Consider the following 14,103-nt stretch of genomic DNA (forward strand, 5'->3'; position numbering starts at 1 on the left):
GCTTTGGCCTGTAATAGGATGAACAGATCTCCTGTTAATGAAGTACATACAAGGTACTGCTGTGGTGTATGCACATCTTGCCGGAGCCCAAGGCAATTAATGTAACATGGTAATTACACCTTTGGGAGAGGTAAAGTTTTGAAGAATATGTAGTATGCAGGCTACAGTTAAATAGCTCAACAGGGCTGGAGAGACAGTTCAAATCCAGTCAAAATCAGCCCACACATTCACAGTGGCTACCGGATTCTGCTCTCATTTACACCGCTGGAAACCCCAAAGTTACCATCAGTGGCCTTTAGATTTATTCTGAATTTACACCTTTGGGAACATGGTTTGTTATTTTTGCAAATAAATGTAGGCAACGTGACTTAAGATGAGCATACGTAGGAACCACTAATGGATTGTAATCTCCCTTTTGGACCGGTGCAGACGTAATTCTGCAGTAGAAAAAGCCAGCTAGCATCTGCTCTGAGCAGCCAGGCGAGCCAAAAAACTCTTCTCAAAGCATCTCTTTGGGTGGGTAGGTAGAAATCAGTGGGTCTGCCCCAGTCCTACGAGGACAGCAGCCCACACATATCCATGGGGAAGACCAAACTCTCATTCCTAGTTCTGGTCAGAAGGAAGTGCCTTTTCCTCAGGCACGTTAAAACAGGCCTGTGTTGTTATAGCTAGGTGTTTAATGGGAGCCTTTTTTCCATTGTAAACTTCTCATGAACCATTGGGTAACAAGACCCTACATCAAGGGAAACGCGGCTGCCCCTTGGGCCTCTGCAAGAGGTGAGAAAGAAAACAGCACATGCTTCTGTGCAACAGAAAATCTTTATTGGAAAGATATCCAAAGGATCCAGACTTCCGTGCCTGTCTTCCCACAAAACCTACTGTATATGCTGACAGGACACAACGGGGAACAGCTGTGGCTCAGCAAGCCGAGGCAGGCAGCCCTTTGCCCTTCCCATTACACCCAGTCTGTCTTCCTGTCCCAACAGCGGGCCTTAGGTCATCACAGACCTGCTCGTAGGAGGCGACGGGAAGCCCAGACACCACCATGAGCAACGTCTGCAGATGTGGGCAGAGGCCCAAGCTCCAGGGAACTGAGTGTTTGGTGCCTGTGGGCACCTGGTGAGAAGGGGAAGAATGTACAGTGGCAGCAGACTGAATGGCACACGCAGGACAGCAAGGAAAGTTGGGAAGCATCTTCCAAGTAGAAGATCATGGCAGGTTAAACCTGGAAGGGAGGAAAGCTGGAGAGTGGTAGCGGGCTACCTGCCACCATCCTTGTAATATTTGGCTGTGGTGTGATGGTGGAGGATGGCATCTGAGTTAGCAGCACAATGAGAGAACAGAACAAACTCTTAACACAGCAAGACAGTTTGGGGAAGGGCTCATCTTCATCCTCTGGTCCTGGCAAGCCTTCATATGCAGTATTTCCAAAAGCAGGCTGGGAAAGGATACAAGAGAAGGATGTTAGCATCCAAGGGACTTTTTCCAGCTTCCCGCTCTAGCCCTGCAGTGGGTTTCAAAAGCCCCGTGTCTTGAGAGAGCTGGGGTGTGAAGCCAGCATTGTGGCTTCTGGGCACATCTCAATCACCAGCTTTGACTTCATATAACACTTTTAGAGGGTGTTTCTTTTAGCTGCTTAAAGTGTAAAGAAGGGGTCTAAAAGTTGTTTCCGTGTTGCTTGATTTACAAGGATTTGCTCCTCTTTTTGCTTTACTTCAGCAATATCAGGAATCAGCTTTTCCTTTCCTGTCTACTGGCCAGCAGCGTTGCTGCCTCAGAGATGCGTGCAGGGTTTTTCACCTGTGGCTGACTGGAAGAGCAGGATACTGACTTGGAGAGACAGGATCTGGTCCTTACAATTTTTTTTTTTAAAAACCCAGTCACTCTATCGTTCTGCCGCTAACTGTCACCCAAACAACACTCATCTCTGTGGGATCTTCTAAGAAGAACAGGTAGGGGAAGGATACACATTTTGGTGCTGGAAAAAACAGCTGTACCAGCAGCATTCCCTGTTCTTTGAATCCTGTGTGGGTCTCCTGTTGTCGAGTATGAGAAGAGATTTCTGCCCGATTTTTGAAAGCGGGATCTTGGGAGGAAGCTTCTACTGAATCAGCAGTGCTCATGCTGAGACACGAGCTCCTGCCAGACTGGAAGGACTTTAGATAAAGGCGAAGGTTCTCTGCTTTAATTTCTGGCAGGATGATTTAAACCTGGCAGAGGGAAGTTGTTTTATCTATGTTTGAACCTTTCAGACTGGTGGGGGCATGAATTAGATTAGCCAAATTAATGACAGCCTCCAGGCTTGCTTATAAATTGCAGATTGCCTAAGGATCACCTCAGCACTTAAGCAAGCCTCGCACAAAGGGATTTTCTCTTGGCTGTCTGGCAGGTTGTCAGCCTGCACATGCACAGAGCGTGTGGGGTAAGGGCAGAACGAGCTCTTTTGTTTTTAGGCGAGATCCGTCATCAGTGACTTCTGGTTTACAGCTGCCAGTGCTTTGTGGAGGAATCCACTGATAGCCAGCGTGAATGGCGTTGTCCATGCGCTTGTCAGGAGCAGCCTTGCAGGAGCACTGGTGCAATATGCCCCTGAGTTGCTGGATACAGGCTGGACAAAGCTTGGAGACCAACTGGGGGACCTAGCAGATCTTAGCTCCCTGCATTCTTGGTTGATTTCCACATCCTTTTTAGCTGCTTTTCAGCAGCACAAACAAGCTCTCCTTTTCAGTCTGTAGGAAGGCAGTGACCTTGGCAGCGGGGAATGCATGCACTCCACATGCCTCATTATGCCTGCAGGACTAGCTTTGTGCCCAGAGCGAAGTGAGGATTCCACTGCGGGGACGTGTTCCTACAGAACTCACCTCCTCCAGGACAGGCACTAGTTGCCCATATAGCCCCATGTTCCGCTGTGAACGGGGGGATGCAACGCTGACTGCCTCCAGTGGGGTCCTTGGTGAGCAGACCCGGTGGATCTGCCCTGACAGCGGGCAGGGCTGGGTACACAGTCCTCCTCACCAGCTGCTAAACCAGCCAGCCATTAATAAGAGAGGGTCAGGACTGCTAGAAAAGCTGCCAACCTGTTTTTTCAGCATATCTGGGGCATGTTTACTGTCCCTGTCTTTGTTGCACAAAGGAAGCCCTGGAGATGAGAGCTGGACAGGGTGGCTGCAGGGCTCTAACCCAAAACGTACCGCGTTTTTTGGGCTGGGATGCGGAGAGACTTTCCAAGGCGTAGGCCACCTCTGACCCTTCCTCATTTGAGAGCTGATCCTTCAATTTCTCCAGCTGTTTAAAAACAAACACAGCAGTAAACAAATGCCCCATCATGCAGGAGGTACAGGCAGCCTGGCTGCCAGCAGCACCACAAGGGACAGGATTTTCCGTGGAGCAGGATCATTCCAGGAGGATCTGCCGTGGAGCACATGCTCCTTCACTGAGCCACTTGTTTTGTGGCAGCACCACAGGGTGTAGGCACCCATTCCTCTTCCCCTCCACCCCAGGGTGCAAACCCCTGTGGAGAAGAGGCTGTGTAGAAGGATATTGCACTAGTAAGAGTCGAGTCAGTGCTGGGGCAGGAGGTCTCCAGGTATCCACCCACTGCAGCAGACAGCATCGCTTCTCCACTGCTCTGGGTTGTCCCTCCCCTTCCTTCCCCCCAGCCCTCGCTATCTTCCCTGGGTTATAATGCGGAAAGTCCACAGTATTTCTTCTCTATCTGTAGCTACTCTTTTCTAGTAGACTGGGAGCATCTGTGGCCATCATCTAGACTTCTGCTCTGGCAGCATTTCTGCCAGGAAGCCACAGCCTCAGCACTGGAGCAAGGGGCTAGGGTAGGAGCTGGCAGCCTTCCGTCTGGCATGCCGCATTGTGGATTTTCAGTTTGAAGTGAAAAGTGCCAAGTGGAACCCAGCAGGACCTTCAGGATCCACGCAAACAGCTGGACCTGGCTTGACAAAGGGGAAAAAAGGTTTCCACTGCCTGCGGGGTTTGGGGCACGGTGGGGCCCATATCAAGGTTGCTGCGCACCTTTCCCTGTTCCTGTGAACACGGTGTGGGATGGGGCTTCCTCTTGCTATCTGTGTCTGTGCACACTCCACACAGCACCGCAGGGCTCTGACCCCGGGCAGCGCTTCCCTTACTAGTGAAGAGCCCAAATGAAAATCAGTCTGGATGGAGTGTGCAGTGGCTATCTCTCTAACTTCAGCCCGTTATCAGATGCATCCAGCTGCTGCAACGCCTAGGAAGGCAGCAAGGCCTCCCCTTCTCCCTCTCTTTTCTTCCATGGAGATTTCCTTTGGCATCTCTTTTTTTCCTGTCTTGGCCTTTGCTAGCCTTTCACTGGTGGCAGAGGCAAGAGCTGCCTCAGCCTTTATTGCACTGGTCTATAGCCTTACTTGCTTCTTATCTTTTCCAGCTTGCACAACTATTTAGCCCAAGTTCTGCTTTTCCCTTTGTGTGATACACGCTTACATTATAGCTGCAGAGTGAAGAGCAGCAGGATGTAAAGACAGAAGAATAGGGCATAAAGACAACATGCACAGTTGTTTAGCTATTCATGCAACAGTATGTGTATATGTGTTTCTGCATTTGCTCCTCTCACCTGTTCAAGCTCTTCAAACTTCTTTGCCAGCTCCCAGTCTGCAAGAAGGGAGAGAGTAACATCAGCGTCTGCATTGCTTCCCAAGGTTCAAATCCAAAACAGTTTCTTCATTTAAGCTCTTCAGTTGTTGACAAAAAAAGACCTAGGTACCATTTATTTCCTGATGGTGATCTCCAAATCTATGGTAGCAGAAACAGTGGCAGAATAGTGTGCTTTTTCTACTGAATTCTATGGGACTTTATCCTAATTCTCCATTACAAGGGAGGCTTCTTCATCATTCCCCAGGCTCTAGGGGAGTTGGCCCAACAAGGTCATATACTGTGTGATACCAGCTCAGGTGAACCTCTCTGCTGCTTTTTGATTTTTATCTTGGTAACAGCAAATCCCTAATGCTGGCTTTTCTGTCACTGGCCTTTTATATCATAGAAACATAGAACCACAGGGTTGGAAGGGACCTCTGGAGATCATCTGCTCCAACCCCCCTGCCAGAGCAGGGTCACCCAGAGCAGGTCACACAGGAACGCGTCCAGGCGGGTTTGGAACATCTCCAGAGACGGAGACTCCAGCACCTCTCTGGGCAGCCTGTTCCAGCGCTCTGCCACCCTCAAAGTAAACAAGTTCCTTCTCATGTTTAGGTGGAACTTCCTATGCTCAAGTTTGTGCCCATTCCCTCTTGTCCTGTCGCTGGGCACCACCGAAAAGAGCCTGGCCCCATCCTCCTGACACCCACCCTTTAAGTATTTATAAGCGCTGATAAGATCCCTCCTCAGTCATCTTTTTTCCAGACTGAAGAGACCCAAATCCCTCAGCCTTTCTTCATAAGAGAGGTGTTCCAGTCCCCTAATCATCTTGGTAGCCCTTTGCTGCACCCTCTCCAGCAGTTCCCTGTCCCTCTTGAACCGGGGAGCCCAGAACTCCCATTTATATGAACTCCCATTGCTTCCTTTAAGACTTGTTTATCCTCACGTCACCCACACAGTCAGAAGTCAGAAGACACAGATTTAGCCTAGCATAACTTATTGCTTTATAAGTAAGCAAACATCAGGGTTGGCAGAGTGGAACAACAGGAAAAGTAACATAGCAGTGAGTGCACCGACTCCACACTTCTAAATGTTAGGGGAGCACGGGGGCCTGGGGACCAGCTTCATAGATCAGACTTAGAGATCTCAAGGTGGAGCAGTACTATACTAGATGATTGTCAAAAAACTGTGCAGATGGATGAACAAAGTGCCCTGAGATATCCCATCCAGGACAAGGGGAGAGTTAGGTGCCTGTGAATGGGATCTAAAACCTCTGGCTGAATTGGACTAGCAATAGGGAAGGCTGCAGGAAGGGATGGGGGGATTTCAGTCTCACTCCTCTTGAGGACTGGGGGACCTTATTCCAGATTCAAATTGATGTCAAAAACAGGTATTATTTTTTTTAATAAGATAGATGAAACAATGGAAAGCACCGTGGCAAAATGAGCTCAGTCAAAACTGAGTGACTGGACTACAGCAGTTCTCCTGGGAGGGGAACGCAAAGTGATCAGCTGGCTTTAAGTGCCAGTTTGAGAAAAAAATGCACTAAAATAAGTAGAAGAGCCAGAAAAGAGCTAAAGAATGTCTCTGCTGGGCCCCACAAGAAAGCCAAAAAACAGCCCTGGAGCTGCCTCCTTTGTCTGCTCTTAACGTGGCAGCAGGCGTTGGTCTGCATCTCCGAGGGGATTTAGGATATAATTCCCCTTGATTTCAGATAAGATTTCAGGTAAGATAGGTTTCAGATAAGACCGCAGCACACTGACACATTGCCAGACTTGGGCTTTTTTTTTTTTTAATGTTTGAAACTGAGCAGGAGGGTGCCAAGAAAGAGCTGCCTCTGTCTCAGTTGAAAAATCCTGAGTATTTTCTGACAGATATTAATCCAAAAGAAAAAGTAGCAGTTCCTAAACAAATCTATTGCATCAGGGCTCGGTTTGAGAGACAGGACGGGGACGAGGATGGGCTGGGAGTCAGGAGGTGGGGGCTCTGTTCCTGGCACTGCCAGCAATGACCTCAGGCAGATTCCTTTTAAGCATGTCTTTACATATCCGTAAGACAGAGGCAGCCAGGCCTGCGTATCTGCAAGTGAAAAGTGCTGCTTAAGAGATTATTATTATTATTATTATTATTATTATTATTATTATTATTATTATTATTATTATTATTATTATTATTCTACACATTTTTACCTCTTTCAGAGTTTCAAGTGCCGATTTTGGCTCAGCTTTCCACAAACCATAAGCTTGGCCAATGACTGCTATGAATAGGAAATGATCAGCGGTCAAAATTTGGAACAGATTATCTCAGGCAGGGGGAAGGAAGTTAATTTATGGATGAAGCCTTGAGAAACTGCCTGCTGTAAATCCTCTGTCTGTGCTCTGCTCAGAGATTCATTATATTCAATTGTCTGGCATAAAATGCAGCCTTTCCTCTAGGAGTAATAAGTGCAATAATCCATAAACCAATCATAAAAATGTTATTTTTTGAATGCATCCTCTTTGCAAGAAGAATGCCTTTGTTAGTATAAGGACTTGATTTATTTGTGTTTGTTTATTTGTCCCAGGATTGTCTAACCACTGCCTCACTGCATTAACAAGGGGCTGGAGAAGAGCACTGAGTGATTTTGATGAATGGATTTTCATAATAAAATTTTTGCCGAGCCCTATTCTCGACTGTTTTCACAGGAAAGAGCAGCTTCCCGCTCTGAGACCACCACATATGGTCCAAACCCTCCCCAGGCTGTGGTGGCCGTGGGAATAGCTGACCCCTGTAATCCACATGGTGCTTGTGATGGCTGTGCGTAGTGTCATGGAAAGCCCAAATTTCTCTTCAGCGGGTCTGAGTTTAGCCACGTGTGAGTGGCTTTAAATTTGGTGTCTGTTCACAGAGCACAGACAGGAAAAGCCTCCTCCTCTTGGCTGTGTGGGAAAAGCCCGTTGTCTCAACTTCTTCCAGCAGTAGCGGAGGCTCTGGCTCAGACAGGAGCTGCCACCACCCTTGTCCCAACTTACACCTGACCCCAAGGGATCTCAGCCATACGATCTCTGCAAAATCTTGATGCCGCCGCACTGCCCTGTGTGCTCACAAGATGCTGCTGGTTTTACCAGCAAGACACTGAGCTGTGTCTCAAAGGCGCGTGGGGCTGTACCGGGTGTGGGTGGAGAGGTGACTCCCAAGGCTGACCCATGCCCCAGGCATAGCATAAAACGTCTCAGGGGTAGCAGAGGCACAGGGACCCAGCAGCATCTCTTCTTGCTATTCTGTGCACAAACATGCTCCCTTCCCAGCTCGGTTCCCTTCCCAGTTCAGTGCTGAGTGTCTGAGGATCTAAGGTACATGGTTTTGGGCAGTTTTACGTGGCATTGTAACGGCAGGTCCAGGATCCTCGTGATGGAGAACATCTGACATTAATCATGTGTAGGCACCATGCTGGATGCTTCCACTTTCTGAGCAGCTGGTATTTCTGAGGAACCTGAGGAGCGGGTTCCTTGCATTCATGCAAACACAGATTCAAGAAGCTGAAATCTCCCATCCCCTTCTCTTACCAATATTTTCCGGTCTCCGCCATGCGAGTTTCTTATTAAGAAGCAGAGTCAGCAGTGTGTCCTCATGATTTGTGTCTTCTCTCTCCGGAAGCACTCGGTTCTCTGCAGCACATAAAACACACCTTTCTCAATCTCCAATGAAAAAAAAAGGGTGCACCCTCCAGCCCCCAGCATTAAAACAATAATGAAGAAGGCGAAGAAGTGGAAGGGAAAAGTCTCCTGTCAGCCCTTTGTCAGGGTGGAAGGAGTCTGGGGGAAGAGGAAGATGTGTGAGAACAGAATGAAATGTCCAGGCAGTGAGGGCTGCGCAGTGAAAGGCTGCAGGATGGGGCAGCCATCCCTGCCAGCTCTGGGCTGCTGGCCAGTCTCACTGCAGCCTCATCAACATGGCTGGCTGCAGAGAGACGGAGACATCACCTTGATTTAGAGAGTCCTGACTTCTTCTGCAAGGCAGATGTAGCTGATGCCTCTGCAAAGCCAGACAGCGACCCACAAGATCCTCTTCTCAAAACCGCAAATGTTCCCCCGACTCAGACCATCCACCTTCCCGGGGCCAACAGAGGTGGGAACTCGCTCCTCATGAGGGCTGATGCGTGGGTACCACAGCTGAAAAGCCCTACAGCCCCACAGTCTATTCTCGCACTTACTCAGCCTTGGGGCTGCTATATCTGATTGCCAGTGGTATTAAAGGATTCTTCCTGAACAGAGCCAAAGTGTGGAGGAGTTTAAAGCGAGCATCTTTATCCCCAAGGAAGCCTCTTACAGTAGCTGTAGGCCACGCAGAATTTTTCTGTTTTCCAGGAAAAACCTCCCCAAGCTGCTGTCCTAAAGCAATTTGGACCTCTCTATGAGGCCCCTTTAGGGAGCTTTCTCAGTGGTTTTGCTTTAGTGGTTGTGGCTATGCCCTCAAATGAATGGTTGTGAAGGTCAAGGGTTCAGCAGAAACCAACGGACACAGGGGATGGGACTAATCAGAGCTCCGAAGGCTCTGAGACCCACCCAGCTCTGCTGAACAGATTTCCAGAATTATCTGAAACTTGAGTATTGCATTCAATTTTGAGAATGACAGAATGGGAGCCACACTTTACAGAGAGAACGACCATTCCCCAAAATCTTTGGTCTGAACACTCCTACGCTACAAAGCCCTAGAAGATGCCAACGGAATCCATGGAAAAAACGAGGAAATTATGCAGAAAGGCTTATTTTGTCTTCTTCCAGGATCTTTAGGGCTTCCTCTCACTCCCTTCAAGGAGGTGAAAAAGGAGAAAATGGTCTCGTATAGCCATCAGCCCTACATAGCTGTGACGGGATGGATGCAATTATTTTTGGTACACTTGAGACAAAACATTGTACCAGATGAGTTTTAAGGATGCTCAAGAGTATGCGGGAATCAGCTCCGTTAGCTAAAGTCACATAATCAGCTCCGTTAGCTGAAGTCACATAAATGTGCAGAAGCGGAGGGGCTCTGGCCAAAGTGATGCTCCAAGAATTTGCCCAGCCTCAACCCTGCCTCACGCTGCGGCTGAAGCCGCTGATCCTGATTGCGATCTCTGGAAATAAACCTGAGGGAATTAGCAGAGCTACACACTATGTAAAACTTGCAGTTAGCGTGGAGTGCTGTAAACCTCATTCCTAAGTCTGGAAGACAGTTATGATTTTAAAATAGCTACTTTTAGTCATTTGGGGGATTTGCTACAGAAAAAAAAAAACACCCCATAAACACTCTAGTAAAAACTAAACAGAAGCAGTATTTAGATAGAGTGGCCTCTGGAATGTTTTGGTTGTCATTATGAAAATAAATAGGTGATATAACGGGAAAAATCATTTGAAAAGCAATGTTATTTTCAAGCCTATATTTAGCTGCTCCTTTTTTTTTTTGTACTGCCAAGTCTCTTTAAGAAAGAAGATTAATGATTGACATTTCCCTGCAGAATAAGTTCAAGCTAAGATTAATTTAAATTATGGGAGAAGAACATATAAAAAGAAGTTTTGTGAATAAAAAAAGTTCAGCAGCACCCTACTACTGACATTTATGAGCTGTCAAATCTCATATGGTGCATACTGGAATTGCTACTCTCTGATATTGTAATGTTTTTCCTTGGAAATTTTCTTTTGGGAAAGAAAGAGCTACCCTTACCAGATTTCACCAGATCTGATATTTTTACTGATTAGCAGAATGTGTCATACGACCAGCTGCAGACCAGAAGGACAGCTTTAGCTCATGCTAATATGAACCAGTCTCTGGGTAGTACCCAAGTTAATGGATTGTTTAGTATAGCTCATTTTCTTTTCTTTTATGGATAAGCAAGTGTTGCACGGCCATGACAAGCAGCAAAGCAAAGCAAAAAGATAACCACCTACCTGTGTCATCTAGTCTGTATTCCAGCTTACCTTGTAGTAAAAAAGGCTCCCCATGTGTAGATGGGAGATACGCAGTCATGGTCAAGATGGTTAGCACTCCAAGGGACAGCTGGACAGACCACATCTTCTCCATGTTCCCACCACCCAAAAGCATTCTTCCTTCAGGCACAGTGGAGGACTTCAATGCAACCCAGTGCCAGATGAGCTCACTTTTAAGAGGCAGTGGATGTGCCGTGATTGCAAATGGCCTTTGGAGGAGGGGAGAAAAATATCTCTTGAGATATAATTCAACCTGTCAATATGATTCACTCCTTTGGGAGTGGACAGAACAACCCAGTAACAGACGTCAGATGGAACCTGTTCAATATATCTCATATCAGACTGATTTAATGAATTCTGATGTTCCCACAGGCACGCACAATCCATGCACACGGATATACGTTCCATACCTACATACATTAAAAATATTTTTTTGGGGGCTACTGCTTTAACAGAGTTCAGACATGAGGACTCCCACATTAGCGAGGAAGATTTGTCTAACGTACCAGTTGCTGTATGTCACCAGTTTGGACAGAATCAGGTTAATGGGTTTTTGTAATATATCATCTCACTTCCTAGTGCCTATATTAATTAATGTGAGACATAATGAGTGCTGAAGTGGTGGGAAACAGAGGGGGAGAGCTCTTTTCATTTAACTGATTGGAGGATGTTGAGTGAGTCTCGCTCACCGTGACTTATGGCTTTGTCAACGGAAAAGGCATCACACCCTATTTTGGGATTGTGTCTGAGAGGGGGAGTGAACATTTGGCAGCAGATATGGAATACATCAAGGATGGGCAACAGTCTTCATTTTTTCTGGGGGAAAAAAAAGAAGTGGAAGGTCAGATGCTGGCTCTGGCTGCACAGACATATTTTATTAGTTTAGAGCAAATTATTGAGGCACACTGCATGTATTCCATGCCTTCTCAGGTCACAACCACTTCTTGGTTTGGCTTCTATTTGTTGTCTGTCCATCACTATTGATCAGGGACCTGCTGCTAGTTTTCTATTACAACCTTACCAAGAAAAATGTTGTAACAGTAACAGCGCTAAACTTTGTTCTTCACTTCTGCTTCTTCTGCAGAACTGAATCATCTGTACCACACTTTGGCCAAGCTCTGACTTGTACATACACTGCTAGTGACTCACTTCGTGTGCTTTTTTGACACCACATCATGCCTGATTACCCAACATAGCTTAATCTGATGATACCTGCACTTCATCTTAACTAAAAGACGATATAATTTCCATGTTTGGGCTTTTGGCTTCCAGTCCCCAGCTCTCCCTACAACTTGCTGTGCACCTTGGATAGCTAAAGAATGACTAGCCTTTTAATATCCCTTTTAATATTTACTTTGTACTGAAAAATGGAGGGGTGGAGGCTCGGATTTTTTTCAGGAAGTGGCTACGAAAATGAATGCGTTTCTTCCATTAAGGAATACTTCTCTACTGAGGAAATATTCCAGAATTTTCCCTGCCGATATAATATGTAAAACTAAATCAAACTTGTCTTTTCTCTCAGTCTTGTGAACCGGTGATTAGCCATCTGAAGTACTCCCCTTTCCTTCTTCACAAAGTTCTGTTTGGACTGAAGGGCACCTGTGTCCTTGTTCTGTTTTACCTCAAACCAGGACAGTCCTACTGGGAACACTTTTCCAGCTGCCTCTGTCTCCCTAAGCTGCCTGTTTCAAACTGGTTGGTAGTGAGCACCCCCCATGAAGCAGAGACCATAACTTGGTGAGCAGCACCTTGCACCGAGTCCAGGGTGGACAATAGTAGCTCTGACTCAAAACCATACTCTTAAGGGAAGGTCAGGTCCATTTTTACTTGGTATTAAACGGCTTTCCAGGTTCCTACCAGTTTGTCTTGAGATCTGTTGTGAAATTGGCTTTGCGTTGGTATAGAAGCTGGGTTTTCCCATCTCCTCTAAGTTTATGCATAATCCACAGATCTCTGAGTGGTTTTTCCTACTCTTTCATATAAGGCATAATAGGCTATTAGCAGGCTCTTTCGGGAAGATGAGCTATTCCCTGAGATTTCCTCTTTCACTGCAGAGAAACTTTCGTTTTGGGTCACTGCAACTGTTCAGGCCCCAAAGCAACTCGTGTAGACTGTGCTAGTGAGGGCCCAGGTGAAGGTGAGGGACTGCCATTCTGCATTTACATACTAGAAGGGAGATTACTGGATGCTGTGAGAGGGTGGATGCGCTCAGCGGGTGGGTGGATAGATTCCTGCCAGACGCTAGTGGACTGTTTGCATTTGTTGCAGTTATGAGATGGTTGATTTGCAGTAGCAGGCTTCTGTGAGGCTCCGACCTGGAAAATTCCTTTGCTTTTAGCCCATTTGTCCAAGTGCTGGAAATACTATTACATTTTCTCATTCTTATGTACTTTATTCTCCATAGAAAAACAACATAGTCCCCATATTCTTCATATTACTTCACTCAGTGATAATGTCTTCTACATCACCCACTGAGCACTTGTGTCTAGAGCTCAAAGATAGTGAGAACGTGTAGATCTCACATAGAGCTCCATTTCTACCTCCCATGGTCCTAGTCTGTCTAAGCCTCTTCATGTAGAAGTTTCTCTTTTCATAGAGCTATGCAGACTTCAGATAATCAAACACAATCGAACTGGAAATCTGACAAGGGTGGAAAAAGACAACCAGCCCAGAGGGCAGGAATGGAAAAGACTTGACCCAAGCAGCTGGCATGCCGCTAATCTCAGCTGCACCAGCTCTGAGTGTGAGAGACATTACACGTGAGGCCCCTGAGGGTGTTAACAGTCCAGAGCAGCCTCAGCTGGGGCCTCCACCCACCCTCTCTGCCCATAGGCCAAGGAGTCCCATTTAAGCTCAGCCCTGGGCCACCTCTGTTTCTGCCTGAGGTAGGTTGGAGGGATGCTGGTGTACAGCTCAGCTCTGTTTTTGCCTGGCCATGGCCCCCACTGATCTGGACCCAGACCTACAAGTTGACCTCCTGGCTTGACCTCAGACATGTCCCATCAGTGTCGACCTGTCTGGTGTTCACTGGACTATGTTTGACCCTGGTTGCTATCATCAGGCCTAATGCTGACTAGTGGATTGATTTCCAGCTTGACCCTGGATCGACTTCATCGTCGTGGGCTTCCTTAATCGTTGGGACTCTTGGACACTGGGACACTAAACCTGGCTGCTGTTTCTGGGTCTGCCCTGCTTGCACTTCTTGGGATGGGTCCCTGTCCTGCTGGCAGCATCACTGCATTTGGTTCCCTGTTCCCTAGGGAGCTGCTGGCCCTTGCTGCTCTTGGACATCATCTTCCTCAAAATATTCAGCTTTCTGTGCGTTGACTCCCTCTGCCAAGCAGACTACTAACTCTTGGAGCAGAAAAGGCTTTTGGGTATGTTATATAAAATCCTGATTTCTCTGAAGTCACTTTGGGCTTTGTTGTTAGCTCTAATGAAGCTAGGACTGCCTCTAGAAGAGATGTAGTCCCCAAATAACATAACCTTAGTTTAAGCCCAAAGCAGTAACCATTACCGTTTCAGAGTAAGCCTCAGA

The 14,103-nt window shown here is 46.9% G+C and overlaps 1 protein-coding gene across 1 annotated transcript; it reads right to left on the reverse strand.

The window, feature by feature from the left end:
* Positions 1 to 862: 862 nt before the first annotated feature.
* Positions 863 to 10,691, reverse strand: UTS2B (urotensin 2B). Its single transcript, XM_063338991.1, has 5 exons — positions 10,557 to 10,691; positions 8,166 to 8,267; positions 4,601 to 4,638; positions 3,192 to 3,285; positions 863 to 1,438 (listed from the first exon to the last, which is right to left on the reverse strand). Exons 1-5 carry the CDS (start codon positions 10,678 to 10,680, stop codon positions 1,413 to 1,415), a joined length of 384 nt encoding a protein of 127 aa, XP_063195061.1. The 5' UTR covers positions 10,681 to 10,691; the 3' UTR covers positions 863 to 1,412.
* Positions 10,692 to 14,103: the final 3,412 nt, after the last annotated feature.

The sequence above is a fragment of the Chroicocephalus ridibundus genome, chromosome 6 (assembly GCF_963924245.1).
Source record: "Chroicocephalus ridibundus chromosome 6, bChrRid1.1, whole genome shotgun sequence".
NCBI lineage: Eukaryota > Metazoa > Chordata > Aves > Charadriiformes > Laridae > Chroicocephalus > Chroicocephalus ridibundus.